General features: G+C 47.4%; 1 protein-coding gene across 2 annotated transcripts in view; it reads right to left on the bottom strand.

Annotated features, from left to right (window-relative positions):
• Stox1 (storkhead box 1) overlaps positions 1–25,593 on the bottom strand; it is a 51,946-nt gene extending 26,353 nt beyond the window's left edge. For both annotated transcript variants that reach the window (XM_041656596.1, XM_041656597.1), the window contains exon 1: positions 25,293–25,593. In XM_041656596.1, the coding sequence (XP_041512530.1) occupies positions 25,293–25,593 (301 nt within the window). The remainder of the gene's footprint in view (positions 1–25,292) is intronic.
• Between the last annotated feature and the right edge of the window lie 751 nt (positions 25,594–26,344).

Genomic DNA, 26,344 nt, shown 5'->3' with positions numbered 1-26,344 from the left:
CCCAGCTGGTTTGGAATGTTAGGTGTTTCCCCCTGGATGCTGGCCCTTCCTGGGTAGTGTCAGTTTTCCTGGAGTGCTGCTTTGTCAGGTTCTACCTGTTCTTTTCTGATTCTGAAATAAATGCATATAGATATCATTGTTTTTGCCTATGGAATTTTTTAAACTATGTTTCTAAAAACTAAAAACCTGGTAGAGATCACCTCTTTTCTGTTTCTTTGTCCAAAGAGTAAAGAACATGCAGAGGTAACATGCTTGAGTTAATGTATTTACCGTCAGACCCTATTAGTCAGATTTTCCCTTGTTGTAGATGGCCTGCTCTGAGCCCTGATGGGGTGCTGAGACTGATACTCAAGGCCCCTGACAATGTATTGCCTTGGGAAATAGAGGCAAATAGCTATAACTCCACCTGTATTTTAGGAGTAACCCTTGACATTTGTCAAAGGAAGTTGCCTTGGTCCCGAATGAGCCTGGATCTTCCCTGACTCACCAAGTCTCTGTGGATGGGTTTGCCTGGAAGTAGGTTGTGCCCACTGGTGAGACCCTCTGCTGCACTGGCCTGAGCTCTGTGATGACAGGAGCTGGGGAGGCTGTACTTGGTTTCATGAGATGAACACAATGCTGCCTCTTCCGCCAGACTCTACACACAAGGTCCTCCAAAGGCCTTGCAGAGCGCACCTTGATGGCTCCATTTTTTATTCGGGACAATAAAAAATCCAGGGAGGCCTGTCCCTGCCCACCCATGCCAGGTCCCCTCTCCCTTCTGTGGGGCAGCTCTATCTGTTGGCCACCTTCTTTTCTGGTATCCGCACCATGGTGGTTGGATGTGGAAGGCACCCCTGGGTTTGGATCAATGGTCACACTCACATTGTCCAGACTGTCAGCCAAGCTGATTACTTGCTCTTCTGGGTTCTGAAATACTAACTTTTAAAAATAAACGCCAAGCCGGACATGGTGGCACAGCACTTGGGAGGCAGAGGCAGGCAGATCTCTATGAGTTCAAGGTCAGCCTGGCCTACAGAACTAGTTCCAGGACAGACAGGGCTGTACAGAGAAACCCTGTCTCAAAAACAAAAAACAAAACAACAAAACAAAAACAAACAAAAAGAACAACTAACTAAAGTCACTCTGGGGAAACAATTCCCATGAATGTAATCTCACTATTGAGAACTATTTCTAGACCATTAAAACTTTAAAGACTGGGCCTGGAGATGGCTCAGTGGTTAAAAGTACCGACTGCTCTTACAGAGGACCCAGCGCGATTCCTAGCACATGTTGACTCACAGTCATCTATAAATCAATTCCAAGGGATCTGATTGTAAGACCCTCAACCCTTATTCTCAAAGGAGCGAGAAAAAATTTCCTAGCAGAATGTTTTTCCAGGAAGATAGTTCCCTTCCTCTCTCCCACTGGGGAGATTCCAAGTATGAGGACACTCAGCTCAGCCCAGCCAGCCACCTGGTACAGACTGATAAAGATGGCCTGACTCAGGAACAGGGTGGCCTTGCTCTAAGAACAAAGAATTAGCTGACTTAACAGAATGGGAAAGAGCAAAGGACCTTGCACCCATGCCAAGGCAGCTTCAAAAAGCCTCTTTGTGGTTACACCTTTAAAAGCATACCCCACAGAGGGAGCTCAGCTCCTCTCTACCTCACTTGCAACCAGGGATTGAGATGAGTTCCAAATGTTTGTATTATGCTAAATAAACCTTGCTTATTATAGTCTGGGCCTCTCGGTGGTCTCTCTCTGGGAGTCGTAATCTGGGCACAACACTGATACCTTCTCTTGACCCTCCACTAACACTGTGCGCAGCCGGCGGGCAGACATACATGCAGGCAAAATAGTCACACACATCAAACAGTAAAATTTTAATTTAAAAATTATTTCTATGAATGAGCCAATGCTGTGTCCTCAGCATGTCAAGCAGAGGCTGAGGTATTAGGCCCTCTTCTGGGGGTGTCATGTCTAGAACAGCCTGAAGGTCCTGGTTGGTTAGACCAGATACCTCCTTGAGTCCATCAGAATTTTTCCCTGACATTTTGCCGCTGCCTTCAATAGCAGTTCGCTGCAACATCTCCCCGTCTCCTTGTTGGGGAAGGTAAACAATGATTGCTTGTAAGACCTATAATTTCCAAAGGCGCTATCTATCTTCCTCTTTCTCATACCTTATGCTTTAAGATAGGGAAGTCTGATACGGGCTCCTCTCTAGCTGATGCCTTACGTCCCAGGAGGCAGTAGCCTCCCCTCCAACCCAGCATGGCTGTTCTCAATAATCCATCAGTGGCGAAGGCCTGCATGACTATGTAGGGAATCGTCTTAGCAGAGAAAAGTGGTACTCACTTGCCCAGCTTTCTCAACACACTTCAGCCTGTTCCCTCCAGGTCATCGCTTGACGAGAAGTGTGAAAGGGGGCCACTGCAGGCCAGTCCTAAGAGCTGGCCTACTCCATTTCTTTAAGGGAATTTCTCATTTCATCTTTGAGAATTTCAAACATTCTCTTGAGGTTATTTTTTAGATCATTTTCTTCTGGTTCATCCATATTTGGTTGTTTGGGTCTTGCTTTTGTAGGGTCTTTAAGTTTTACTTGTCTTGTGTTGCTCTTTGTAGTGTAGCGTGTGATCTTACCTTTTCTACTCATCTTTTCCTCTAATAGGTGTAGCTAGGGCTGTCTGAGATTCTGTTGAATAGTGAATCCAAAGCTCAGATGGTTGTTCCTCATGGTATAGTCAGTGTCACAGTTCTAGTTACCTGTCGGTTATTCCTGTTCCTGGAGGTAGCTCAGTGCTCCTGTGTTTTAGTCTGCTCCCTTGGAGTTTGCTGTCTCAGGCTTACTTTGGCCTAGGCTGCTAGCCTTTATCTGTATCTGTAAATCTTGGTCTGCATCTCCTCCTGCAGATGTCCCTGGCTTGGAGTTAGACCTGTTCTGGTGGCGATTGCTGACTCTGGATCTGGTCGCTGGTTGCTGGTTCAACCGTCTTCCTGTGTCCCGGGACTGGGTTTGCTCCTGGCTTCTGTTCCTGGTTGGAGCTTGTTCTCTCTGTGTCTTAGGTAACTGGCTCAGTCCCACTCGGGGTGGAGACTCTGAGTCAGGTCATTGGCTCAATCTTGGTCTGCCAGTGTCCCAGGACTGGGTTGGCTCCCAGGACTGGATTTGCTCCTGGCTTCTGCTCCAGGTGGAGCTTGTTTCCTCTGGTTCTCTCTGTCCTAGGAGTCTCATTCAGTTCCACTTCTGTGGAATTTGTTGCCCAAGGTGGAGTTCCTTGCCTCAGGGCAACTTTGGCTTAGGTTACTGGCTTTGACCTGTATCTGTAAATCCTGGTCTGGATTCCCTCCTGCATAAGTCCCTGGGTTGGAATTAGACCTGGAAAGGTTTCTGGTTCTGGTCTACTGCCTCGGAGGTCCCAGGCTCGGGTGTGCCCGAACTGCAGAGGACCTGCTTACTTTCTCAGAGGTCTCAGACTGATGTTCGGACCCGCCTATTCCCCTTGATGTCCCAGACCAATGCCTGAACCACAGAGAACCTGGCTCAGGCCTACTCTCTCTGAGGTCTCAGATCTCTCCCTGCTCTGCAGAGATCTCTGGTTCCTGCCTATTCCCTCTGAGGACCCAGGTTCACTCACACCCAGGCTGACAGAGGTCCTGGTTTGGGGCTAGTTCCTGGGAGGTCCTAGACTCTCGCCCAGATCCACTGAGGTGTTGTCTTGAAGGTCCTGGATTCACATCCAGACCCTCAGCAGTCTCTGGTTCTGGCTCACTCACTCAGCGGTTACTCCCCTGTACCTGTTCTGGTGGAGATCACTGACTCTGGATCTGGTCGCTGGCTCAATCCTGATCCGTCCATGTCCCAGGACTGGGTTTGTTCCTGGCTTCTGCTCCTGGTTGGAGCTTGTTCTCTCTGTGTCTAACTTCATCTTTATCTATAGTCTTTCCCTACTAAGGAATGGGAACTTCATTCTTGTCCTTCTTGGAGTCTTATCCTTGATTTTTCCTTACAAACCAAGAGCTGGCCTACTAAGTTCTTTAAATGACTCTGACCAAGGGGCATTCAGAAGTTCCTGGCATGAGTCATCAAGACCTCTTCCCTGGCCTTGCTCACACCTAGCTCTGTAACTGCTCTCCAGAATAAGTTCATTCTTCCTGCCTTTCTTGGTGAGTTTTGCCCCAGAGGGGAGGTTCAACATCTTTTAAAGGTCCACTTGCTTCCTACCTAATTACTCTTCTCAGTCCCCTCTTCTCCTATTGTGGCACCTAAGACTTTCCTGCTGCACTTGGTAGTGAGCTAGCCCTTCCCCCAGGGTTTCACAGGCACAGTCCCTCTCTTACACCATCAACCCTGTGTCTGGGTCCCTCCACCCCTTCCTCCGGCCTTTGCCTGGCAGCCTAAGGCAGGCACAGCAGAGCTGTCTGAGACAAGCCAGAGCAGCATGACTGCAGTGTGTTGGTGTATTGGGTTAGTACACTAAATAACCAGACCAGCTCAAAACAACAGATATAATTTAATAATTAAAAAAAGGGGAAACTCATGCTACCAGAGTGGAAGGTCCAAAGTCCAAACGGGTCTGGCAAGCAACGCAAAGGGAGCCCGCACCCTTCTACCCCTGTTTTTCTACCTGGGCTCCAGGCGGCCACACCCTAGCCAGATGTGATTGGCTGAGCTTCCCCATCATCTCCCTGTTTTGTCTAAACAAGATCGAAACAAACCCAATACAACTATATACAATAGGAACAGATACCAAATATAAAATTACAAGCAATAAACAATATTAAGCAAGAAACACATAGCAAAAGTTTTACTAAGCATTCTATTTCAAGGAGTCTAAATAATGTTTTGAAATTAAGTTTAGCTAAATCATGATGAGGGTAACTACAATTATCTAATCTTCAACTCCATCAAAGATCTGAGAAGGGAAGTAATATTACTTGAGTAAACAGGAAGTACAATCGAGAAACTTCCAAAATGTGCAACAAATGTCAGAGACAACTGACTACCTGGGCAATCACCCAAAGTCTCATTTGCAATGTTGAAGCAACCAACTTTGACTAAGGCCTGATGTAAGTGACATATCATTTTCAAAGGCAAGAAACTTTTCAAAACTATCTTACCCTGTCTTAGCAGGATATGACAGTCCTGTTTTATCCATTAACGGATACTCTGTATCTCTGTCAGTGGTTGAGGTATGGGCATTTCTTTGCCCAAAGGCCAGTTCTGCCAAGAAGAAAGGCTCCAGGTGGAGTGTCTTTGATGCTCAATATTCTCTCGGGAGTAGATGGGTGTTGCCAGGAGTGATCGTGTCTCATTACCACGGAACTCTAGGTTAGATTAAAGGCCATTTTCTACAGCTCTTTGAAGAGGGTGAAGATTATACTATCTATACTGAATATAATCTCTATGTATCTAAAGAACCTGATTAGCCTAATTATAAATATAGATGACTATTGATCTATAATTCACAATACCTATCTAACTTAAAGACTAAGACAATAAACAACTGTGCAAAAAATAAGAACAATGACCTTCAAATGTAAACAATGTATAAGTATCTTAATCAGAGGTAGTAGTGTACACTGCAATATGGTAAATATATGTCAATACATAAACAATGTTTCAAACAGAGGTAGAAGCATGCATGTATACAATATTCAACATAATTTAACTTTGTATCAATATACAAGAATCGATACCAATATAATTGTCTAAAAACAATAACTCACATTACCAATCTATTATCCCATCACCAATTATCCGTTTTGTTTATTTTTTGCAAGAACACCCCTGAGCCTATAAAATTCCTCCCCCATCCCTCAACCATATACCAATTATAACCAATCCCTAAATGATGTCCCTAAACCTGAGGGCAAACTTTGCTGGGAGAGGGGACATCGTCCTCTAAAATTGCTTTCAGCTGTCATGGGGGCAACGTTCTTCCCAGGGGATCCTGTGAAAGTGCTGGCGTATTCGGTTAGTATGCTAAATAACCAGACCAGCTCAAAACAACAGATATAATTTAATAATTAAAAAACGGGGAAACTCACGCTACCGAAGTCCAAATGGGTCCAGCCAGCACCAGGTAGAGAGCGCACGCACCTTTCTACCCCTGTTTTCCTGGGCTCCAGGAGGCCACACCCTAGCCAGATGTGATTGGCTGAGCTTCCCCATCACTGCAGAGCCATGGCTTGCCCTGCCTTCAACAGGACACAGGACAGCACAGGGCACCTTGAGTAAGAGGCTGGTCTTTGAAGAGTTGTGGATGCCCAGCTTGTTTTACAACCTCTAGTTAGGGTCTCTGGTGAGATTTCCAAACCCAAAACATATTTCAAGGGAAAGAGAAGAGAGTCCAGAGACTTGAGCACCTCCAAAGCAGAAGCAACTCCTGGAGAGATACGTTTATATTCCAAAAGGTTAGAGAGAGAAGGCAGGGCTTTACCATCCTGTCTATTTTCTCCATCCCTACCCATGGGCCTGACTACCCATCCTGGAGAATTTTCTTTTTGGGTTTGGTCTGGTCACCCCAGAGCCAGGAGTGTCTCCTCAAGTATGATCACTACACAAATTCTAAGAAGCTTGTCTCAGATCCAGAACGTCTTGGGTGCACGTTCTGATCAAAATGAACAAAGAATGTTAAAAAACCAAGTTACAGAGAGGAGGAGAATGGTGGGATCTGGTTTCGTCAAGTGATTTATGAGAAAAGAGACCAAGCCTGCAGGCTGCTGAGGAGACTGGGCAGTACTCATCAGAAGCGGTGCGGCCCTGCAGGAGGACTGGGAAGGCTGCTGGCCAGGCCCCAGCACCTCCCAATATGCTTTCCTTTCGATGTGAGGCAAAGAGGCCGAGAAATCCTTCAAGGCCAGCTTCATGTACGACAAGAGTGTTCTATCCCACAGTGGAGAGGGAACCAAGGCTAACTAACTAGTAGCCACAGCTAGAACAAGGACAAGATTGCAGTGCCAAGATGCCAGGCCCCTCAGGAAAGGTATCTGGATCACTACTTACCCTTTGCTCCTTTGTTTTCTTTTCTGCCCTGGTTGGTTACGGCCCTCCCCCCCACACACACACCTCACCCCACAGGGGACCCAGGAGTGCATAGGAGATGCCACTGTACTGACAGCTCTGTTGAGTGACAGGTCTGTGCAGAAAGGAGATTAGAAACCACCTGGCAGGCGGAGAAGCTGAAGAATACAGAGAAGCCTCCACGAGCATCAGCATGCAGTGTCCCAGACACGCCCTCTCCTCCACAGTCATTAGCCAGGAGGGAAGCTTCCCCTCCCAGCTGTGACCCGATCCCTCTAAATGCTGAATTTCTCTGCTAGGGGTTTTGTGCAAAACTTCATAGTATCACCCTAAGAATTAAGTTCAGTTCTCTCTGTCTATCCATCCGTTTGTCTCTCCGCCTCCCCCCCCCCCCCCCCCCCCCGGCCCCGTACAGGGTTTCAGGGCCTAGAATCCACAGTCTTCAGTACTGGAGTCAAAAGGGTGTACCACACACCCCTCTGGAAGAACTTTACAATTGCTTTGCATTTTTCTTGGTGTCCCTGTGTCTGCATTGCAACAAGGCACAACAGCATCGATTTCGGCATTCTGTCACAAGGACTAGGAAGGGGTTTCTAATTCAGGAAAGCAGAGAGGACCATTTCTGTGGCTGCAAGAGTTTCATGAGGTGCCCTTGCTTTTGCTGCCACCCTGGAATGGCAAGGACGCCTCTTGAGCCCGGAGCTTTTCAGCAGTGAGAAAACTGCTGGTTTCTTACCCATACAGGTTGGGCCTGGAATCTGGGACTTTAGACTCCAGAATACATTTGGCTTAGAGTTCGCTATTTCTGGCCAAGGAAAGGCAATATGCAAGAGAGCAGGGAAAAGGGGCAACTTCCAGACCCCAGTATACGTCTGGGACACCAGCTTTGCTGAAAAGAGGGTCTTAGGTTTGCTAATGAGCTCAACTTAGATGTCCATGCTGGGGGCAATTCAACTGTTGTATGATTGACAAGTGGGAGGAGCTCCTAGAAGCCTCCTCTCAAGCTTTGCATGAGAAGTTGACAGCAGTCCCCTCTGCTGCAAGGAGAACCAACCTCTGGAGGGTTTCTCTCTGTGTGTGTGTAATGGGACATTGCTTGTCCTGACCGCCTGTTCCCAAATCCCAGCAGCCGTTTCTGAAACTTCCACACAAAGGCTTATGTCAATTATAAATGCTCATCCAGGTTTGTTACTTGCTAACTCTTTTTAAATTAACCCATATTCCTTTTTTTTACTCTCGGCCATGTGGTGGTACCTTTATTAGCATGGCACGTTTATCTCCTGCTCCCTCTGCATCTGACACGTGACTCCTGACTCTGCCCTATCCCTTCCTGCCGTCCTTAGTTTAGTTGCCTTGCCTATACTTCCTGTCTGGCTACTGGTCAATCAGTGTTTTATTAAACCAATTAGAGTGACAAATCTTTTGTTTGTTTGTTCGTTTGTTTTTCCAGACAGGGTTTCTCTGTAGCTTTGGAGCCTGTCCTGGCACTAGTTCTTATAGACCAGGCTGGCCTCGAACTCACAGGTCCACCTGCCTCTGCCTCCTGAGTGCTGGGATTAAAGGCGTGCGCCACCACTGCCCAGCAAGAGTAACAAATCTTTACAGTGTACAAGAGGATTATCCCACTGTGTGTGTGTGTGTGTTAGGTTTACAATGTTTCCTTCAACTGCTGGTCCGGAGCTCATGGATTGTCTCATGGATTTAGCTCTGCAAAGCTAATACAGGCAAGGTTTCCTGTTCAGTGAGCTGTACTCAGACTCTGAGACTGGTGAAAGACAACACACTGAGGAGCTGCCAGTTATGGGAGCTAGTGAATGCTGGGAACCTGTCTGGGAGACAGCTGCCCACAGAAAGGGCCGTCTTCCATTAAGGCCACAGGGCATGGGGCCCGGTGGGAATTTTAACAGAAGCTACAAAGCAAGGAAGGGGGAATGGGCAAGAGTGTGGCTTCTCTCTGCCTTCTTGACTACTGTGAGTAAGACGGGACACAGGTCTCCTCCGCGGGAGATGTCACTGCTATTCACTTTCTTTCTGTATTTGGCCTCTCTATCTTGTATGGTTTGGCAAGCTGTGCCTTTCCTGGTTCTGCCAGAGGTCACTCAGCTGTCTGATGCTACTGTGACCCCCAGCACTCATCTTCTCTCTCAGTAGGTGCACCTCAGGAAGGTATTTCATTATCATCAGTGCCTCCGTCAATCACTAGATCATGGGTGGGGACTGGACGTCGTGGGTGGGTAAAGGGTAACGAAAGTCTAACTTAGAGTATCTTTAAACAGAATTCTGCCCTGACAATTCCTAACATGAAGTGGCGCTCTCTTTCTGAGAAAATGTTACCCATGAGAATCATTTGATTCACAAAAAAAAAACACGCAAATAAAGAGGCTAAAATCCTTGTGCTCGCTTTAATAGCACTAGGGAAATAACCTACACTAGTGGGGCTGTGCATGTCCAAAAAGCCACCAAGTATCTGGAAGCTGCCACTTTACAGAGCAACGTGGGTCATTTCGGCACAGCAGTGGTGGGGTTGGCAGATGTCTTCAAAGGCATCTGTGCCATTGACTGTCGTCAGTGGCCCAAAAAAGGGATATTTTGATGCACCGCTTAAAGACATGGAGAGTGGAATGGAAAGAGCTGGGTCTGCTGTTAAGAGCATTGGCTGTAGCTGGGCAGTCACCACTGCCTTTAATCCCAGCACTCGGGAGGCAGAGGCAGGCGGATCTCTGTGAGTTCGAGGCCAGCCTGATCTACAAGAGCCAGTGCTAGGACAGGCTCCAAAGCTACACAGAGAAACCCTGTCTCAAAAAACAAAACAAAACAAAACAAAAGAGCTCTGACTGTTCTTCCAGAGGACCTGGGGTTCAATTCCCAGCACCCATGTGGCGGCTCACAACTGCGTTTAAATCTAGTTCCAAGAGATCTGACATTCTCTTCTGATCTCTGTGGGCACCAGGCATAAAAGTGTTGCACAGACGTACATGCAGGCAAAATACTCATACACAGAAAAAATTCTTTTTCTAATTAAAAATACAGAGTAGGGGGCTGGAGAGATGGCTCAGTGGTTCAGGCATTGTTTGCCCTTCCAGAGGACCCAGGGTCAATTCCCAGCACCCACATAGCAACTCACAAGTGTCTGTAACTCCAGTTCCAGGGGGACTCAACACCTTCACATAGACAGTGTACATTGAATTAAACCAAAACAAAAAAACAGAACAATGTTGAGTTGAAGACTTTGAATGCCTTTAGTCCCAGCACTTGAGAAGCAGAGGTAGGCATGTCTCTGTGTGTTCAAAGCCAGCCTGGTTGGTCTACATAGTGAGTTCCAGAACAGCCAGGGTTATAAAGACAGACCTTGTCTCAGAAAGAAAAAAGACTTTGAAAGCAGATTGTCTGGCTATTGAAATACATCCTGATGAGCATGAAGATTGCCTTTGGAGACAGAGCTCCCCTTTCTCAAGGTGTCTCAAGAGTGCGACAAGCCAAGAGGGCTCACGTCGCTCAGAGCCAGACCCACGTGACCATAGAGCTGGACTGTGTCAGCAATCCTCCCTCACTCCTGAATCCCCCCGACAGCACCCTTTACAGAAGGAAAAGCCTTAGGGTGAACAGTAGATCGGCACATTGTGGCACCAGCACTTAGGAGGCTGAGGCAAGAGCGCTGCTGTGAGTTTTACTTGGGATAAGCTGTCGACTGGCACGGCCATATCTAACAGGAAGGGCAAAAGTCATAAAGCCAGCATACCTGTGTGACAAAGATCCAGCAAAGCTAAGACACAGGATGGCCACCACGCCACTTTCTGATCTCCACATGTGGCATGCGTGGAGGGGCTTCTACTATTTGTACAATTTGGGGATTGGGGATTGATGGAAAATTTCTTATGAATCATTTATGTCTTCTCCCAGGAATACTGCTTCTAACCTTCCCCAGGAAAATCCTGAGCATACTACGCCTCCCGCTTTTAGGGAGATATCCTTATCTACTTGAAGGTCTTCCTTACACCCGTAAAGAAGCCAGAGATCTCTTTACAAGGCTATGAGATAGATTTAAAACATCTGCCGCTGCACTCACTCGGGAGCAAGATAATCAGAACAAAGTAAATGTAAAAGATCAACCAGAAGCAGGGCGGTGGCAGAGCACACCCTTGAATCCCAGTGTTTGGGAGGCAGAAGCAGGTGGATCTCTGTGGGTTTGAGGCCAGTCTGTCTGGTCTACAAAGTGAGCTCCAGAGTAGGCTCCAAGGCTGCATAAAATCTTGTCTCACAAACAATCAAACAAACAACAATAAAGAAAACCCCCCCAAACCAAAAAGTCAACAAGATCGCAAGCCTCTTCCCAATGTACACTCAGGCAAGATTACATGGTACATACAGCATCAGAGTTAGATTAGCTGAAGAGGTGTCTGCCCTACTCAGGTTCTTATACTTATGGGCAAAGAATGGTGTGGAAAGAATGAGGTGAAGCCGGGTGGTGGTGGTGGTGGCACACGCCTTTAATCCCAGCACTCGGGAGGCAGAGGCCCAATCTCAATCTGAGGCCAATCTGTTCTACAAAGCAAGTTCCAGGACAATCAGGACTGTTACAACAGAATGCCAGGATTAGACATGTGAACGAATTCTGTAAAGATGTAAAACATAAACATTGTATGTTCTGCCAGAATAACAACTGTGGAAGCTTTGGCCTGAGGATTTTCCTTGAGCGCTCTGACCATTAAGAGTTAATAATACACTGCTCAGGGCGTGGCAAACTGCCTGAGCTGGCTTGGAGATTTTCTTTCTGGTGCCCTTGAAGAGAGCTACCAGCCTGAGAACAGGCTGTGCTATGCCTCTAGATTCCTAAAAATTAGGTTGTGGGGTTGATGAGCAAAAACGATTGTAAAAAATAACCCTGTTTATCAATGATGACTAAACTTACGAGCCCGGATGTGCAAGAAGAAACCTTAAACACATGTTCAAAAACAAAAATGATAACGATCTATGTTTTGGAACAACACAAATCTATCTCTGCTTACTAAATTCTGTATAATTAAAGATGCCCGCCGATGGCCAGTCGGTCAGGCAGCAAGGCTCTGGCTGCCACCATGGCCTGGCTCACTTCTTCTCCCACTGTTTGCCTCCTCCCTGGAACCTGTCAACAGCCTCTGGCATTCAGAAATGGCAGAAATTTGTTGTTCAATATTTCTCAGGTTTGCTTTGTTGAGATAGGGTCTCACGTAGCCCAGGTTGCCCTCAAATTCTATCTTTAGCCAAGGATGACCTTGAACTCCCCTAATCCTCTCTGCCTTTACCTCCTCAGTGCTGGGATTACAGATGTGCACCACCTCACCTGGATTAAGAACTCAGGGCTTCCTTCATGCTAGGCAAGCATTCTACCAACCAAGCTACACCCTGGAGACAACTCATGGATTTTTTTAAACTTAATTTTTCAAACTTTGCTTAATCTTTGGATCCAATTATAAATTACATCCTCTGAGCAAGGCAACTTCAAGGGTCTCAGAATCCTGTATTTAGCTCTAAGCATACACTTAAATCTCAGTATTTTATTTAATAAGTCCAACTTTACTTCATACCTGACTAATCCTAAAATTCTTTTTGGGGGGAGGGGTAGGGATTTTGAGACAGGGTTTCTTAGTGTAGTCCTGGCTGTCCTGGAACTCACTATGCAGCCCAGGCTGGTCTTGAACTCACAGAGATCGGCTTGCCCCTGTCTCCCACATGCTGGGATTAAAGGCATGTGCCACCATCACCACCTGGAATAAAATTCTTTTAATAGCAAAGCCGAGTGGAAGCAGCAGGGTTGTGGGGTGTGGAGTCCTCCTCAGAATCCAGGCAACTACACCACTTCTGGCTGATATTTGTGGCAATCCCAGCCCCACTAGAGATGCTCTCCCTACTGAAACGTCTTGGTACGAATGCAAGTTCTGGCCAAAGGGAACTAAAAAGGCGATCTCCTAGATACCTAGACAGTAATCAGAAACACTAAAGCACTTATGAAAACCCCAAAAGACCATGGAGCTTGGTGTGTGCTTTGTGGGCAGCTTCCAACAGTGAGAAAAATTCTATAAGAAAGAAAAAAAAAAAACAAAATACAAACAACAACAAAACCCTGTTCTTTGTTCCTGCCATTCATGACGGCTTAGCCTAAAAGTCACTGAGGTTGGCTTCAACTCATTAGCCTGTCACATGGAAGAATTTACTGCAGGTTTTTCCTTGCAAGTCATAGCAGAATCTGTTTGAGTTACCATCCAGCTATAAAGAATATACATCTTGGGGCTGGAGAGATGGCTCAGGGTTTAAGAGCATTGGCTGTTCTTCCAGAGGACAGGGGTTCAATTCCCAGAACCCACATGGCAGTTTCAGGGATTCAACACCTTCACACAGACATACATGCAAGAGAAACACAAATGCACATGAAATAAAATAATCCCAGCACTCACATAGAGACAGATGGATCTCTGTGAGTTCGAGGCCAGCATGGTCTATGGAGCGAGTTCCAGGACAGGCTCTAAGGCTTCAGAGAAAAACCCTTTTTCAAAAAAAAAAAAAAAATTAATTACTAAAAGAGTATACGTCTTAAACTAGGTTAACACGGTAATTTTGGGAAGCTACAGACTTGTTTTGAGGCCAGCTTTCTATATAACCTTAGCTGTTGTGGGTGTTCCTTTAATTATGTAAAGATGTGTTACATTTGTTTATGTTGCAGAATAGTACTGTAATCTAAAGGTGTGTTAGATTTGTTCATGCTGCATTTGTTTAATTATGTAAAGACGTGTTGCTGTTTTACCTTGCCTGCCTAATGCACCTGACTGGTCTAATAAAAAGCCAAAGAGCCAAAAGCTGGGCAGTAGAGGGATAGTTGGGGCTGGCAGGTGGAGAGAATAGATAGGAGGACAAACCTAAGTTCCAGAGAAGGGAGAACAAGGGAAGAGAGAAAGAGGGAGAAAGAAAGGGAGATGCCTGGGGCCACCCAGATAGACACAAAGAATGAAAGAAAGAAAGTTAAAAAGCCCTGAGACAAAACATAAATGAAGAGAAACAAGTTAAAATGAGTTGTGAGAGCTAGTAGGATAAGCATCAACTAAGTCTGAGCATTCCTAACAAAAAGTCTTTGTGTCATGACCTGAGAACTGGTTTGTGGCCTAAAGAAAATATGCTACACCAACTATCTTGGAGTTCACTATGTAGACAAGGTCATCCTGGAATGCACAGAGATCCACACATCTCTGCCTCCCAAGTGCTGGGATTAAAGGCATACACCACCACATTATTTATATAATAACCAATTTGGTTCCTGTCCTACTGTGGGTTTCTATTGTTGTGATAAAAGACGGTGACCAAAGCAACTTGGTGAGGGAAGGGTTTGTTTGGCTTACATTTCCATATCCCCGCCCATTATCAAAGAAGTCAGGACAGGAATGCAAACAGGGAGAACCCTGGAAGCAGGAGCTGAAGCAGAGGCCGTGGAGGGGTGCTGCTTACTGACTTGCTTCCTATGGCTTGCTCAGCCTTTTTTGTTTGTTTTTTGGTTTTTCAAGACAGGGTTTCTTTGTAGCTTTAGGGCCTGTCCTGGAGCTGGCTCTTGTAGACCAGGCTAGCCTTGAACTTGAACTCACAGAGATCTGCCTGCCTCTGCTTTCCAAAGTGCTGGGATTAAAGCTATGTGCCACCACCACCCAGTTCAGCCTGCTTTCTTGTAGAACTCAAGTCCACCAGCCTAGGGATGGCACTGCCCACAATGGGCTGGCCCTCCCCCATCAATCACTAATTATGAAAGTGCCTTCCAGCTGGATCTTATGAAGACATTTTCTCAGCTGAGGTTCCTTCCTCTCAGATGACTTTAGGTTGTGTCAAGTTGACATAAAACTACCCAGAGCAGGCTTCTAAGGTAGATCTATCTAGTAACAAGATTTTCTCAAATAACTAGAATTGGAAGTCTTGGAGAATGAAGTTGATACCATGGCAGCAGCATCAACGTCATCCTGCCCCTGGGTTTTCCAGGCACTAACTGGGTAGGTGCCATTTAAGACAAACCACAATGGATTAGGTCCTAGCATCTGCTGATCAGCTTGGAACAAAACAGCCAATAGTGAGAGGTAGGCAGATCTCTGTGATTTCAAAGCCAGTCTGGTTTTTATAGGGAGTTCAGGGTTACGTAGTGAGACCCTGTCTCAAAACAAAACAAAACAAAAAACCAGAGTGGCAGGCATATTGTGGGAAACATAATACAGTCAACTGTGGCAAAACCCAAGGGATACGATTGTGTGATACAGACAGAGGAGTTTGTGTTTCTGCAAGGTTGGACCTCTCTAAAAACATCGAGCCAGAAACCTGAGTTCCCAGAGCTTTGGAAAACTCAGCTACAAGCGCAGAGAGGGAGAAGCCCATGTGACTCACTGAACCCGAAAGGCGTGTGGTCATCCTGCCAGGGATAGGAGGCTCAGAGACATCTCCATGGGGAGATCTCTAGAGAGATTATTTATACTAAAAAGAGAAAGAATACAGAGCCTTCCCATCTGGTATTCTAAGCCCTCTCCTTGGGGAAGGGAAGAAGCAACTGTTTTTGTCCTGTGTATAAGCTAAGAGAGACCTTTGTTCTGTTTGGAGGTGCATCCAGCAGGTCCTGGAGGGGCGACTCCCTGGTTAAGAGCACTGGCTTGGCCCTGTATCCTGCCTACCTATCTGTCGTCACAAGACCCTCCCACATGCTATCCCACCTGTCCCCCCACCCCCACCCCAGGAAGCATGTCCTGTGCACCTGACCAGTCTCTTCTGCCCATCTGACTGCATTCCACCCACTTCCAACCTCTAGATCCGTCCCCAGCCCCACATCGTCTCTTCTCCCCCACCCTGCTCCACCCATAACAAACTTAAAACTAACAAAGGCAGTCCATGTGCCCAGACTTTATTGCAGGAACACCAACAATGTGAAAGATTGAGTCAACAGCTTCCCTCCAAATTTACCAGTCCTGTCCAAATGCTTGCCAATGAGAGTTACCTGGATGAGCTCCAGGATACAGAAATGAAAAGAACAATTATGAGGGGCTGGAGAGATGGCTCAATGGTTAAGAGCACTGACTGCTCTTCCAGAGGACCGGGCTTCAGTTCCAAGCTTCTACATTGTGACTCTCAACTGTCTGTTAACTCCAGTTCCAGGGGATCTGACACCTTCACACAGACATGTATGCAAGTAAAATACCAATGCACATAAAAAAGAAAAGAAGGTAGTGGCACACATTTTTTAATCCCAGCACTTGGGAGGCAGAGGCAGGTGGATCTCTGTGAGTTTGAGGCCAGCCTGGTCTACAGAATGAGTTCCAGGACAGCCAAGACTGTTACACGGAGAAACACTATCTCCCCCAAAAAGCAACTAAAAATTAAAAATTAGAAAAGAAAGTTCAGGCACCAGGCGGGAGCTTCGACACCTCAGTTCCAGGGCTACCTGCAATTTCAGTTCCCTTTGACAAACGGGATGTATCCTCACAAACTGGTTTCTAAATTGCTAAAAAACAGCTTCATACGTAAAAAGAAAAAAGAGAAAGCAAAGAGATAGAAATCAGAATAATGCCTTAAAAATGATACAACTAAAAAAGTTGAAAATGGCTGGAGAGTTGGCTCAGTGGTGAAGAGCCCTTCTTGTTGTAGCAAAGGATCCAGGTTCGACTCTCAGTACCCACATGGAGGCCCATCACCTGCTAGGGCACCAGGCACACAGGGGATGCACAGTCATGTTGGCAGAACACTCACATAGATAAAATAACAAAAATAAATCTAAAAACTTAAGTTGAAAAAATAGTGAATCCATCCAAACCCAGTCAAAGGCAAGAAATAATAAAAAGCAGAGCAGAAGCCATGAAACAGAAACAAAGAAAACAAAACAAAGCATCGATGAATCGACTGCCGATTCTTTGAGGGGACGAACAAGATTGTCAGACCCTTGGTTCAAGTAACTAAGAGAGGGGCTGGAGATATGGCTCAGTGGTTAAGAGCACTGACTGCTCTTCCAGAGGACCCGGGTTCAATTCTCAGCACCCACATGGCAGCTCACAACTGTCTGAAGATCCAGTTGAAGGGGATCTGACACCTTCACACCAATGCACATAAAATAAAATTAAATAAAGCAAAAAATAAAAAAAAGTAACTAAGAGAAAGAAAAAGTAAAAAGTAAAGTGAACAGAGAAACATTACAGCAGACACCAAATTCAGAATATTGTATGGTAATATTTAAAAAAAACCTATACTCCATGAAGCTAGAAAATCAAAAAGAAACTTTTCTAGCTCCAGCCAAACTACCTCCACTTTAGCGCCAACAACCTTAACAGACCCCTAGCAAATGAGGACATTGAAACAGTAATAAAAAGCCTGTCAGGACCAGATGGGGTCACAGCAGAATTCTGTCTTTCAAAGAAGATCTACCGCCAATCCTTTTTAACTATTCAAAAAGATAGAAAGAGAAGGAGCACTCCCAAATTTCTCCTATGAAGCCAGTATCTATCTCTCTAGTATCCAAATTAGGCAAAGACACAAGAAAACTACACACCTATGTCCCCAGTGAAGATAGACTCAAAGTTTCCCAATTAAACACCTGCAAATAGAATAGACACATCAAAAAGATCATACAGCATGCTCAGTTTGACTTCATTCCTGAAACGCAGGGATGGATGGTTCAACACACCCAAGTCAACAGATGTAACAAGGCACATAAATGGACTGAAGGAGAAAACCATATGAGCATCTCCATAGATGAAGAAAACGCCTTTGACAAAATCCAACATGCCTGCATGATAAAAGGCTTAGAGAACGTAAGGCTAAAGGGAACATACCTCGACGTAACAAAAGCTGCATACAAAAGCCAACAGGCAACATCATCCTTTGTGGGAAAAGGCTTGAAGCCAAACAACGGAAGTGATGAACAAGACAGGATGGATACCAACTGCCCTATCCTCTTCAGCCTTGTGCTGGAAGTCCTAACTGGTGCAATAAGGCAAGAGATGGAGATCAAAGGGATACAAACAGGAAAATAGTCTAACTATTGCTATTTGCAGATGCCACAATACTGAACATAAGAGACCCCAAAAGGGGGCTGGAGAGATGGCTCAGTGGTTAAGAGTATTGACTGTTCTTCCAGAAGACCCTGGTTCAATTCCCAGCACCCACATGGCAGCTCACAACTGTCTGTAACTCCAAGATCTGACACCCTCACATAGGCATATATGCAGGCAAACATCAATGCACATAAAGAAATTCATCAATGTGGCAAGATACAGAATCAACTTGCACAAATCAAGAGCTTTTCTGTTCTTTACACCAACAACACACATACAGAGAAGGAGCTCATGGACACCCCCAATAGCCTCAAAGAAAATAACATGTCTGCCAGGCTGTGGTGCTGCACGCCTTTGATCCCAGCCCTCGGGAGGCAGGGGAAGGCAGATCTCCAAGTTCACGGCCAGCTTGGTCTACAGGTGGAGTTTCAGGAAAACCAAGAATACATAGAGAAACCCTGTCTCAAAAAAACTAATAATAATAATAATAATAAATCTAACAATGGAAGAAGTTCTACAGTGAAAACTTTAAACCTCTGAAGAGATAAAAGCACTAAATATAAAGACATCCCATGCTCATTAATTAATAATTAGTAGAATTAATGTGAAAATGACCATCAACTATTATAGATTCAATACAATTCCCACCTCATTCTCCATATAAACAGGAAAAAAAACTATCCTAAAACTTCATAAGGAACTACAATAGACCCTGGGTAGCCAAAAGAACCTAAGCAAAAACAACAAAACACTAAAGGGACTGCAATTCCAGTTCCATGATATAGTATTATCGAGCCATGAAAACAATGTGGTATTGGCAGACACATAGACAGGTGGACCAGGGGACACAACTGGAGACCTAACCTAAGTACACATGACTTCCGCCATTTAGTGCTGGACAGATGCTGAAAACACACTCTGGGGAGGGGAAAGAGCATCTTCCACAGCTGGTGCTGGGAAAAACTGATGTCCACACACAGAAGAACCAGTTTATGCCAGAACTACCTCCAAATGATCAAAGACCTAAACCAGAAACACCAAAACTGCTGGGGGAAAGCACAGGCGTTCCCTTCCTGCCTGCGAACAGGGCAGAGTCAACCCCATTCATTCCAAGTCACCACGTCAGAAAAACAACCCAGCGGAAGAAGACCTCTACCTGGAAGCAGGGCAGGCTACAACACTGGTGTTGGGACATCTGAAGGGCTGGTCACATCGGGTCTTTCCTCCACAGCTGGACATTTCTCACCAACGGAATGACATTCGATTTTATTTCCCTCTTCGGTTTTCTGAGAAGGCCTTGAACTCACTGTATAGCCCCTAGCTGGCATCAGAGACCCTCTGCCTCCACCTCCTGACCTCCCAAAGGCTGGGGTTACACACCTGTTCCACCACATGCAGTTAAAACATCAGGGGGATCAAACCAAAGGTTCCCTCCATGTTGCACAAACACTTTCCCAGCTACGCTGCGCGTCCAGCCCCAGAGTGCCATTTTGTCGTGCCTGTTTGGGGTCTTGAAACTGCAGCCCTGCACAATGGCATCATAAAGGGGAAGAACGTAGCTTAGTGACTCTTGCCCAGCAAGTTGAATTCCCAAAAACCAAAAAAGAAAACATTTAGTCAATCCAATAAAAATAGAGCCGGGCGGTGGTGGCGCATGCCTTTAATCCCAGCACTCGGGAGGCAGAGGCAGGTGGATCTCTGTAAGTTCGAGGCCAGCCTGGTCTACAAGAGCTAGTGCCAGGACAGGCTCCAAAGCTACAGAGAAACCCTGTCTCGGAAAAAACTAAAAAAATAAAATAAATAAAAAAAAATAAAAATAGAAAAGACAGGAATTAAACCAATTGTGTTTTCTTTTTATTTTGAGACAAAGTCTCACTGGCTCAGACTGTCTTCCAACTCCACAAGTGGCTGGAGGGTGGCCTTGAATTCCTGACCCTTCTGTTTCTGCCTCCAGTGGCAGAATGACAGAGGAGAGTCACCTTACTTGGATGCCTTAATTTGCTTCAGAACAGGGTCTTACAATTCACTGTATGTCTCAGGCTGGTCTTGAACTCACAGCAGTTCTGCCTTGGCCTCCCCAGTGAGAATATAAACACGTACACCCAGCTCAATTCATTTGGAAGCTCAGGGTCTCCCTCCTGTCAGGCAAAGGCCATGCAGCTCAGCTGAAGGGTTGTGCTCAGAGTTCCTGGGATGTGGTCACCTACTCTGCTATCCTTCTTCCGTGTGAGCAGGCCCACTTTTCTTTCTTTGGAGGCACACGAGCCTAGAGGAAAATGCATTAAAACACCAGAACCCAGAAGTCACCCGTGTAATCCCAGCTCACCGGGAGGCTGCTGCAGATCTGCCCAGGCCACTGTACAGGACCACAGGACCGTCTCAAAAGTAAGAGCTGAGAGGACCCCCGGGAGGGCTCAGTGGGTAAATGTGCTTGTGGCTTAGCCTGATGACCTGCCTGAGTTCAATCCCTAGGACCCGCACGATGGAAGGAAAGAATGAAGCCCTGCCCGTTATCCCCTGGCCTACACACACACCAGAGCACGCCTTCACCACCCAAACCCACTCCCATATTGCTTTAAAACCGAGCTGGGGATGAAGCTCTGTGGTCCAGTGCTTGCTGGGGGCAACCTTCACCACTAAGGAAGGGAAAAAAACCAAACAGAATAATCAGGACTAGAAATGAATTAATGAAGACTGTTTATTTTAAAGTGTGTGTGTTAGATACATTTGTATGTGTACATGCAGGTGTGTCAGATGTGTGTGCATAGATGTGTCTATGGGTGTCAAGATCAGAGGTCAACGTTGGGTGACTTCCTCAATCACTCTTCACTATTATTTTTTTGGGACAGGGTCTCTCACTGATTTTGCTAAAATGACTGGCAAACAAGCTCAAGAAATCTGCCTGTCTCCAGCCTCTGTCAGCGTTAGGATTACAGGTCCTTACACCAACATGCCTACACCAACACACTTACACCAACACGCCTACACCAACACGCCTACCTGGCTTTTTATGTGGACGACGAGGATCCAAACTCGGGTCCTCAGGCTTGTGTGGCAAACACTCTACTCACTGAGCCATCTCCTCAGCCTCAGGAAGACTGTATTTAAAAATAGCCATCAGGAGCCAGGCCGTGGTGGCGCAGGCCTCTAATCCCAGCACTCAGGAGGCAGAGACAGGCGGATCTCTGTGAGTTGGAGACCAGCCTTGTCCACAAGAGCTAGTTCCTGTTACACAGAGAAACCCTGTCTCAAAAAATAAATAAATAAATAAATAAATAAAAAGCCATCAGGGTGGTGACCCCTGCCTTTGGTCCCAGAATTCAGGAGGTGGGGCAGGAGGATTTATGTAGGCCAGCCTAGTCATGTGGGGTGGGGGTGGGGGCTGGAGAAGATGGTTCAGCAGTTTAAGAATACTTGTTGCTCTTACAGAGGACTGGGGTTGAGTTTGCAGCATCCACGTAATAGCTCACAGCCATCCTAACTGAGTTCCAGGGGATCAATTGTTGTTGACCTCCACAGGACCAGGCATGCAAGTGGTGCACACACATACAAAGATTCATGCACATAGAATTAAAAAAAAAAAAAACGTGAAAAGATGCTGGGGCTGCCAGGGTTCAGTCAGTATGTGTGTGAAGGTGTGTTCCCTGTAACCTCAGTCCTGGGTGTGGAGAAAGGATCCTGGGCTTCCCTGGTCAGCTAGTCTAGCCAGATGGAGAGCTCCGGGTTCAGTGTGAGGTCACAGAGGGGGTCAGGGAGAGAGAACAGAGTCTCTGAGCCCTGCTTAGGGTGAGAGCCAGGGGGCTCATTTGGACAAGTGGCATCCCACGGTTTGCCCACCTTTCCTATCTGTCCCAGGAGGTGGCTTCTCAGCAGCAACTGGAGCCTCCCGAACAAAGGGTGATGCCCCTGCCCGCCCCCACCTCGTACCCACGTGGTGACTCAGCTGGGTAAGCAAACCAGCTGTCTCCTTTCATGAGTTAATGTCATTTGCTGCTGAAAAACAAACAACAAAACCCCAAACAAAACACTGGTGGCCTAAGGGCACTAAAGAAGCAGCTGTTTGCTGTCAGCAAGCTGAAGGGTCAGTGCCCCTGTTTTCAGGAAAATACTCTGCTGTCCCCACCTTGGCTTCCCTCTAGTGTGGGTGGGGGGGGGCGGGGCGGGAATAAGGTCTCTAAGCAAAGAGGGAAAGAAACAGCACACAACTGGAGGGGAACATAAAATCTGTAGCTTCAGTGCCGCTGTGCCCGGGAACTCACGGCTGTCCTTACTGCAGGCCTGTGGTGCTCACCTTCTTGCTTATTTGTTTGGTTATTTATTTGGGTGGGCGCCGGAGTGTGGAGGTCAGAGGCACACTGTGGAACCTGTTCTCTCCTAGGTTTCAGGAATCAAATTCAGGTCCCTGCCCAGCAAGCTTGGTGGTGCTTGTTCTTTGGGACAAGGCTCTACACAGCTCAGGCTGGGTATGAACTCTTGCTATGTAGCTGACAAGGGTCTTACCTCCTGATCTCCTGCCTCTGACTCCCGAATACCAACATCACGGGCATGGGCCACCATCCCAGTGTCTGAGTGCTTGAGAGGCCCCGCAAGCTCCAGAAACTAGAAGGGCCTCTGGGAACACAGCTGAGTTGATGAAGATGGCCTTCCCTCCTTTCCCGGCATTTTCTGTGTGAGCTGTCAATCAGCTCCTTGTGCCCACGTGCCTTTCTGCAAGAGGGCATGAGCCTCCAGAAAGATCCAAGTCGACAGCAGAAGTCAAATTGACCTACAGCTGTCTGTCCCCAGAAGCTCTTCCTTTGTGTCCCCCAGAGGCCCGGGCTGGCTTTCCGGAAGACCAAGCCGCCAGGGGTAGTAGAATAGACTGGAACTTCACTTCTCTTGGTGGAAAGCACCTTCTCCCGTAGTCACTGCCCTCTGAGACTCCCAGGCGGCCCAAGAGCTTATGATTGGTAACTCTGGCATCTCAAGTTAGATAATAATTAGCAATCCTATTCAACACAAAAACACCCCTCACCACCCAGGGGCATCTGTCCCTAGATCAGATAGCGCTTGTCCAGGCTGAAGCTGTAGCCAGGTAGGCAGAGCGCTTGACTGGCGTGCACGTTCAACCCCCATAAACAAGACATATAAGGCAGATGAAGGAAAACCAGTCCAAGGAAGCCCTGGCTATACAGACAATTTGAGACCCATTTGGGCTGCATTAGACTCTACCTCAAGAAAAAAACAGTCCCAGTGGTTAAGAGCACTCTTTCAGAAGATCCAGGTTCAGGTCCTCACACCCACATGGTGGTTCACTACCAGCTGAAACTCCAGTTCCAGGCCTTCTGGGCTTCTTCTGGCCTCTGTGGGAACCTACAAGACTCAGGCATTTGTTTTGTTTTTTGAGGCAGGGTTTCTCTGCGTAGTCCTGGCTGTCCTGGGGAACTCACTCTATAGACCAGGCTGGCCTCGAACTCAGATCTGCCTGCCTCTGCCTCCAGAGTACTGGGACTAAAAGCATGCACCATCACATCCAGGTACAGACCTCAATTTAAAGAACAAAAAGAAAACAAAAAACAAATAACAAAAAAAATTTTTTTTTGTTTTGAGGCAGGGTTTTTCTGTAGCTTTTTAGTTCCTGTCCTGGCACTAGCTCTTGTAGACCAGGCTGGCCTCAAATTCACAGAGATCCGCCTGCCTCTGCCTCCCGAGTGCTGGGATTAAAGGCGTGCGCCACCACCGCCCGGACTAACAACAAAAACTTTAAATAAACCTGTCATACTCTTCCCTTGTTAATGAGTCTTTTGTGAGCTAGGAAGATGGCTCAGTGGATAAAGGCACGTGCTGGCAGTCCTGAAAACCTAAGTTCGATCCCTGAGATCCACGCAGTGGAAGGGAGAACTGATTCCCAAGAACTGTCGGCTGACCTCCAAATATCTACCAAGGCATGCATACACACATACACAAAAATAAGTCAAAAATTCCAATGAGTCTTGTTCCTGGACGCTAGTCAGGCGCACCGTGGGTAGCCAGTTCACCTTTCTGCTTCACTACGCACCATAGCTCTCTGGGCCCCAGTGGTGTGGTATCATGGCTGCCTCAGACTTTGCATAAATCATCTCTTATTTCGCCCCTGGGGTCTAGACCCCTACTGCATTCAATTCCCTCTCTGAAATACACACTGCTCACCCTTCGGAAGAAGGCAGGGAATGGGAGAATGTAAAACCGCTAATTCAAACCAGAGAAGTCCAAGACACAGACTGAAAACCTTTTTCATCCATCTCTCTGCAAGCCTCCTTCCCTGGTGAGGATTCTGACTTGGCTACTTGGCTCCCTGTTTCAAAGCCCGAGAGACCTAATCTTTGGACTCCCTCCTGAGTGGAAAAGATGAAACCTGTGTACGCGGAAGGCGTTTCACCTTCACGATGTCTGCCCCCTCTTACCCAGCCTACCCCTACATTTCTTTGCTTAAGAAAAAAGAGAAGATTGCAAAACCACATAACCGAGGCCACCATCCCTGGACAAGACCACACACAGCATCAGGTTCCTCCCGTCGCCCTGTTCCCTTGCACCAGGGAGTAAAATCAATGTTTGTTTGCAGGGCTCCTCCTGAGGTGGAAGGAGAAGGAAGAGGACCTGTGACTGACTGAGAGGTCCCTTGGGAGGAGTAGAAACTCGGGGCTTGAAACAACTGACCGCTTGTCACCACCACGCCGTCAAAGGCCCCCACAGCCACCCACAGCCAGCGAGGGTCTGTCACAGATGCCTAAGTATAGTGTCCAGTGTCAGTGACCGGTCCCTGCTGCAGTGGTTCCGTTTCTCAGCTGAGAATCTCTATTTTGCAAGCAAACACCTGTTGTCCGTTTCCCAGCCAGTGGGTCAGTCTGAAAGGAATAGAGAGGTGGAACTTTCTCTGTTTGGTTAATGACGAGCTCCCAAACTTCTGAAAGTTGGCTGACTCAAGACCACAACCACCACCCAAGACAAACAGGACACGAACAACAGATACTGAAACGGAATAAAGAGGAAGGAAGGAAGGAAGGAAGGAAAGAACTTAAGAAAAGAAGAAAGGGAGTTAAAAGTAGGAAGAAGGCTAGAAAGGAAGGATGGAACAAACGGATTCCTTCTCGAACTTGAGCCTAATTTCTTTTAAAAAAATTTCTCTCCCCTGCTACCAGGAACCCAAGGGCTCCCTTGTCGCTGTGATCCGGGGCCGCCTCTCAGGCTTTCCACCCTCAGCCCCTTCACATCGGCTCCCAGCCCGCACTCACCCACCGCAGTGATGCGGAAACCTCGGGGCGACCGCAGGGCTCGGCGCCTCCAGGCATCCCGCAGCACCTGCACACAGGGTTGGGGCGCTCGCACCAGCAGCACCCGGCGCTGCAGCCAGCCGAGGAAGGCGAGCCGCGAGGCGGCGTGTGCCAGGCGTTCGTTCCAGAAGCAGCGCGCGTTGGCACGGCGGAAGGCGCGGAAGAGCGCGCGGCCACCCCGCTTCTCTGTCCCCTGCCCGGCCTCCCGGGGGCTCAGCACCAGTGCCAGCGAGCCCGGTACCAATTGTACCGGCCGCGCCATACCGTCCGCCCGCGGGACCCGCGCTCGCTGAGTCCGCGCCTGCTGCCCCTGGAGCCGGCTGCGGGGGGGGGGGGGGGGGGGGGGGGGGGCGGGGCCGGGGCGGGGCGCGGCTTCCCAGGGCGCCGCGGTCACTCCCGGGTCCCCGCAAGCAACTAGAAGAGACTGGACATCCTCCACCCGCAGGGCGGAGAGGACCCAGGTCTAGAGTAGGAGGTGACCCAGGTTTGAGCCTCTGCTCTGCTCCTGACCTATCCAGAAGCAAGTTCTCCTACTTCTCTGGTCTTTGCTGAGAGATGAGAAGACTGTCCAGGTCTAAGTACTCTGAGGACCCTCTCACCCGTGGCTTTCTGAAGTTGTAGGGTCTGTTTCCTCTCCTAAAATGTTCCATTCTTTTGAGAATTTTGAGGAAAGCAGGGTTGGAGAGGTGCCACCCTAATGGCGAGAGGCAGTGGCGAAATCGTGGGACCCGGCCCTGATTAGGATCTGGGGGTTCTGAGATGACACTCTGTCCTTATCGCTCTGCAGGGACTGATCACGGGCTTTCCTAGTTCACCCTTTGGGGCTCCTGGGACATGACAAACAGGCCCTACTGGAAGTTAAGTCCTGGGCCCCAAGGAAAAGGATCTATTGAAAAGGACAGCTTTGGAAAAAGGACAGGGTGGGCATCAGCCTTAGCACCAAAACTCAGGGCTTGCCAAAGCACCTTCCTCCTTATAGTACTGAGGGTCATTTCAGAGTTCTCACTTCCCTG

The sequence above is a fragment of the Microtus oregoni genome, unplaced genomic scaffold, assembly GCF_018167655.1.
Source record: "Microtus oregoni isolate MIOR12 unplaced genomic scaffold, Mior012 000007F_ref0000211, whole genome shotgun sequence".
NCBI lineage: Eukaryota > Metazoa > Chordata > Mammalia > Rodentia > Cricetidae > Microtus > Microtus oregoni.
The sequence above is the reverse complement of the archived record's forward strand: the minus strand, read 5'-3'. Positions and strand labels throughout refer to the sequence as shown.